Raw genomic sequence first — 5,395 nt, 5'->3', positions numbered from 1 at the left:
CCGCCGTACCTTTCCTGTGCCTTAAGAACTGAAAGTGCCCCTTTGCGCTCAACGGATCTGTCTAGGAATGTATTGCACACTGCCAGTGTGGGAATTGGGGGGGGGGGGACTGGGATCCAAACCTCATGAATGGAGAGCTTGAGGAGCACCTGCAGGACAGGTTTCAGCAGGTAGAATTCAGTTCAGGGCGCTTGCAGGCTGGTTGCTATTTTCCAGTGGACTCAAATCACCTGCTGGCAGATTTGGGTTGCCCAAGTTGGTTAGGAGGCCTTACACAGCAAACCTCACCCCCCCCCCCGGCAAAAAAAAGACTGGACTTTTTGCAATAGTAGAGATCCACACGGGTGGCGCTGTGGGTTAAACCACAGAGCCTAGGACTTGCCGATCAGAAGGTTCGAATCCCCGCGACGGGGTGAGCTCCCGTTGCTCAGTCCCTGCTCCTGCCAACCTAGCACTTCGAAAGCACACCAGTGCAAGTAGATAAATAGGTACCGCTCGGGCGGGAAGGTAAACGGCGTTTCTGTGCGCTGCTCTGGTTCGCCAGAAGCGGCTTAGTCCTGCTGGCCACATGACCCGGAAGCTGTAGGCCAGTTCCCTCGGCCAGTAAAGCGAGACGAGCGCCCCAACCCCAGAGTCGGTCACGACTGGACCTAATGGTCAGGGGTCCCATTACCTTTTACTGAGAAAGTTGTGGGGCAACGTTTGCTTTGACTCCAGGTCACCCACGAACAAATGAGGGGGGATGCTTATTCAATAGCCAATGTTGCCTCGTCTAACCTGCAAAGAAATCAGGATGAATTCTCCATAAAGCAGGTTGCCCTGGAAGCACCCAAAAGACTACAGCATGTGCAGGTAAAGTGATATTTGCCTTGAAACTGGAGCAGGAAAACAAATGGCAAAAATAGTGGTCCAGGAAAATAGGGGCATGGGCTTTCCAGTGAGGATTTTCCCCACTGGGTTGGCAAGCCCTCTCCCACCTCTCAATATTTAGCACTCTGGGGTGAAAACAGGTCGGAACTGCAACAAAATGTAGTGTAGTCTCAGCAAACCTTCCCAGGTGGCCCTGCCCCTCTGGAGCAGTTGTTCCTGTCTTCCACCCTCTCTAAGCCTCCTCCCTCTCCCAGATGTTTTCCAAGCAGCCTCAAACTTCGTTTCTGCACCTCTGGCCTCTGTTCTGCCCTCATTCTGTGCCTTGTTGGAGACCAGGGGAAAAAAGGAGACTGACTCCCTGGATTTTTCTGCCATCTCCTCTGCTTCAGCCTTGGAGTCTGAACTGCTCTCTGTCACAGGCTCTTCCTGCTCACTAAAGCCAGTCGCCCCCTTGGCATTCATCATCTCTGGCCTCTCCTGTGTCTCGCCACCAAAGCCCTGGCTCTCAGCCTTCCTCCTCCAGGGTTTCCCTTGGGGGGGGTCCCCAGCAGGTGCTCCCCCCTACTCCTCTGCCTCCAGCCAGTCCCTGACACCTGAATTGAATTTTATTATTACGGTCACAGACCAGTTCCGGCTCACTTACAATATCAGGAAAATCATAAAACACAAGAGGAATTCGTTGAATTGCAGTTGGGTATAACAGAGACCATACAGATATAGCGGCAGTTTAAAATATATATTAAATCTTGATCACTAAAATATAACCTAAAGTTGTCATTTAAAACCTTAATCGTTTTGGTAGTACAGCTTGTTCCCTAAGTTTTAGGGTAGTCGCACAGAATTTGGCCACCCTGAGCGTGATCTCTAGATCCTTGTCCTCTACCAGGAGTTTTAGACATTGAAGTTCGGACCCGTTTGGAGATTTTTGTATAACAGGAGGGATAAATACCGAGCGTATATCCCCGGAGAAACGGCAGCGTAACAAGACATGAGAGACAGTTTCTACCTCCATCAAGCCGCAGGGGCACTCGTTCCACGTACGGTTTACTCTCGAACCTGCCCTGCAATCTGTCCCTGACACCAGTTTTCCTTTCCCAATGGACATTTGACATTCCATGGCACCCACTGAACATGCTCGGTCCTTACGGGGCTGGGTTTATGTGTTTGTGACCCCCTGCCCACCAATGTACTACTGCAAATCTTGCATTAAGATACACCCCTCTCGTTCCTCGCGGGTCCTATTTTGACTCCATTGCTGCCGCCACCAACCACCCGAGTTCGGTGACAGAGGTCAGCTGTGATTCTAAACAGGAGCATCCAAACAGGACTAACCTATTGTGGCATAGACAGATTTAACAGTGCCTTGAATGTTAGCAATCCTGGCTTTTATACCTGCATGAGAACATACTGGACTGCATGTACGCTCCTCTTAATTTTTGCGTGTGGCTTAACGATCAAATTGCACCAGTTTTTAGGGGAAACTGCATCGCTTTCAAATAAATGCATATAAATTTCTGTACGCAAGAGAAATAAATTGTGCAATCCTTATTCTAGACATGTGTGTCTGTCTTGTCTGTTGCAATATGGATTAGGAATTTATGGTTTTTGCTATGGATTAGGTTCTGCCCTGGCAAGATGGAGAAATAGCAGATTTGCACCCCCAGCTGTTGGGGAAACCGTGAGTTTAGTCATTAGGGGTGGGGAAGCTTTGAGCCTCCAAATATTGCCAAACTACAACTCCCATCATCCCCAGCAAACATTGCAAGCGGCAAGAGATGGGAGTTCAGAAATATCTAGGGTTCCAAAGGTTCCCCGCAACCTGATTTAAGCATCTTTGCTGGCTCTTTACCACGGCACTGAAATGCGAGTTTCAAAATGCTGGGAGAAACCAGGGAAAGCTCCCATCTTTTGGAAGCAGCGTTGGGGCGAGTGGTTTGACCTGCAAAGTTTCAAAACTTTGTTCTGCCTTTCACCCACCATTTGCAAATAAAGGCATTGCCTTTTCCAAAAACCAGCAGGGCGACTTTAACATCAAAAGACGTGTGACCGTATTTCCAAAGAACAAGCCGTACTTGGAATGAGTTTGGCGGAATGACGCTTGCGTTGCGTACCTTTCCCCAAAGGAATATGGCACGCATAGTTCTCATTTTGTCCTCACCATAGATGTGAAGTCAGCTAGGCCCCAAATTAGTGGCTGTCTCTCAAGGTCACCTAAGTGGACTTCATTGGATGTTAACCCCTGTCTCCTAGGTCATCTGAACTTCACATGAAAGCAGTTCCCACAATTGCTGGGTGAACCAAATATACATTTAAGTTCCATTTTGGGGAGTGGAATCGGGTGAGAGCACCTTGATGGGCAGGTTCAATATGCACAGCTGATACCTATGCCAAGGGCTGAACCAGGTGGGCTGCCAGATGATCGACAGGTGGGTGGTCCCACTCACCTGTCAAAGTTGGAGGGGGGGGGAAGATAAAGATCCAGCATGCCAGGCAGAAATTGTACCCCTGGGCTATGCTAGCAGGCTATTCCTATTCTATCCTATTCCTTTATGGGACTAGACACTTAAGTTTTGATCCCAAATAACCCAGTCACAGCCACTCAAGCAGATACACCCCTCCCCTGCCCCTGGGATTTATTCTGAAATCTTTAAAAAGTGACCCTCTTTCAACTCCAGCCAGCTTTTTCAAGCTTTTAATGCAATTCCCCCCTAAAATAAAATTAAAAACACCAAACGAGAAACCAGATAGAAGAAGTCTAATTTATTGAAACAAGCCAACAAACACGCCAATAAATGCTCAACTCTTTGGGTTCACATTTTTCAAAAGCGTCGGCAAGCAGGAATAAAGGTTTCAAAAGTCAACATGCAACAACGGTTGCCAGAAGGCCCTCCAGATCATCTTTTCCTTGTACTTCTGTGCAGTTACTTTTCACCAACAAGCACAAACAACAACGCACTTGAAATGAACAAAAGCAGAACCGCTCCTTAAACAGAGACCCCAGAGAGGCGCAAAACGCTTTCACAGCATCCGCGCGAGGAACTGTCGGGCCACTTTTTCAGACGGCAGCTCCTTTCTCCGGGCTGGAAGAACGCGATTTGGATTTGGATTTTTTCTCCTCCTCCTTCTCTTCCTTCTCCGCCGGCGGCAGGCTCTCTTTCGCCGTCCCGGGGGCGTCGGAAGCCTTGAGGATAGTGATGGGGATGGTCCTCTCCCCGACGGACTTGGGGACCAGGCGCGGCGCCTCGATGCTGAGACACCCCAACTCGGAGGAGAAGTTGCAAGCCAGCGCCTCGATGTTGGCGTCTCCGGGCAGCAAGACCTCCTTGCGCACCTCGCGGAACTCGTGCGAGACGCAGCCGTCCGTCCCCTCGGTTTTCTTGTCGTGCTTGGCGCTCACCGTCAGCTTCCTGCCTTCCACCTTCACCGACAGCTCCTCGGGCTCGAAGCCGGTCACGTCCAGGGAGTACAGGTAGTCGCTGGTGCCGTCGTCCTCGTCCTCGTCGTCGTCCAGGCAGCGCCTGTCGAGTTTCCTGCCGCGGCTCCTCCGCCGTCGGCCTTCGCGCCGCGTGGCCAGGCACGGGTACGCGTCCACCAGCACCACGCGCATCTTCTCCATCTCCTCTAAGTGGTTCTGCATGTCCACCACCAGCTGGTCCAGCAGGCTCCGAGGGGGCATACCCACCGGCACGTACTGGACGCAGGAGTCCCGGCCCGACGTGCGCGCCAGGGCGCGCCGGGGGCGGCAGTCCCGGGAGAAGCTCGCCATGCGCGGCCGTCGGGCGAACCTCGGGGCAAAACAGCTCCCTTGCTTCGCCTGCCCGCCCCGACGGGACTCTCCCCGGGCTTTTGGCGCCTTCTCGACGGGGGGAGGAGCCCAGGCAGCTGCCAGCCGCGGCCCGGAGCGAGGAGGTGGGCGAAGCTGCTTGGCTGCCCCGGGCTCTCCTTGCAAAACGGGCGCGCTCGCCGTCGGGTCTGCAGCGCCTGAGCTTTGCGCGCCGTCCTGCAACCTCGCTTTGCAAGCGGCGGTGCTGCTATTGTGTAGCCAAAGTAGAGCCCCTTGACGTCGCGTGCCCCGTTTAAGTGTTTGGGACTTTGGCAGCACGCTTGTCCGTGGTGCGCCCTTCTGCAAAGAAAAGCAGCCGTTTTCAAAGGGGGCTAGACGTGGGTGCAAGTAAAGTGCATATAGACAGCCCGCCCGCTCGCCCAGGCAATTGTTGCAAATAATAAATGCAACATCACTTTTTAAAATATAAATTGTGCTGACATCGGTATTTTGCAAAAAGCATTTTCCCCTTGCAATAACGTGAGAGAAGGCTGCTTACAGCTGCATTGAAGGTATTTCAGGGTTTTTGCATTTTTTAAAAAAGTGAACTGCGTCCACGTTTTTGCTATGCATGTCCACTTGCAGTTATCTTCAGGAGAGCAGGAGGCAGGGCCAGCACCTAAAGAAATGATTGGGATTACATCTGCAGGCAACACATTTAGTATTCCTGGAAACGCTTGGGTTTTCTCCCCCAAACGTAGC

General features: G+C 51.7%; 1 protein-coding gene across 1 annotated transcript; it reads right to left on the bottom strand.

Moving 5' to 3' along the window:
• Positions 1–3,611: 3,611 nt before the first annotated feature.
• LOC309374355 (uncharacterized protein) lies at positions 3,612–5,015 on the bottom strand. Its single transcript, XM_081919174.1, has one exon. The coding sequence runs from the start codon at positions 4,634–4,636 to the stop codon at positions 3,926–3,928; it is 711 nt and encodes a 236-aa protein (XP_081775300.1). The 5' UTR covers positions 4,637–5,015; the 3' UTR covers positions 3,612–3,925.
• Positions 5,016–5,395: the final 380 nt, after the last annotated feature.

This window comes from Podarcis melisellensis (assembly GCF_964234715.1).
Source record: "Podarcis melisellensis genome assembly, chromosome: 7".
Taxonomy (NCBI): domain Eukaryota; kingdom Metazoa; phylum Chordata; class Lepidosauria; order Squamata; family Lacertidae; genus Podarcis; species Podarcis melisellensis.
The sequence above is the reverse complement of the archived record's forward strand: the minus strand, read 5'-3'. Positions and strand labels throughout refer to the sequence as shown.

Excerpts from the sequence above, each read along its gene's own strand:
- LOC309374355 (XM_081919174.1), bottom strand. The coding sequence starts at position 4,636 with ATGGCGAGCTTCTCCCGGGACTGCCGCCCCCGGCGCGCCCTGGCGCGC.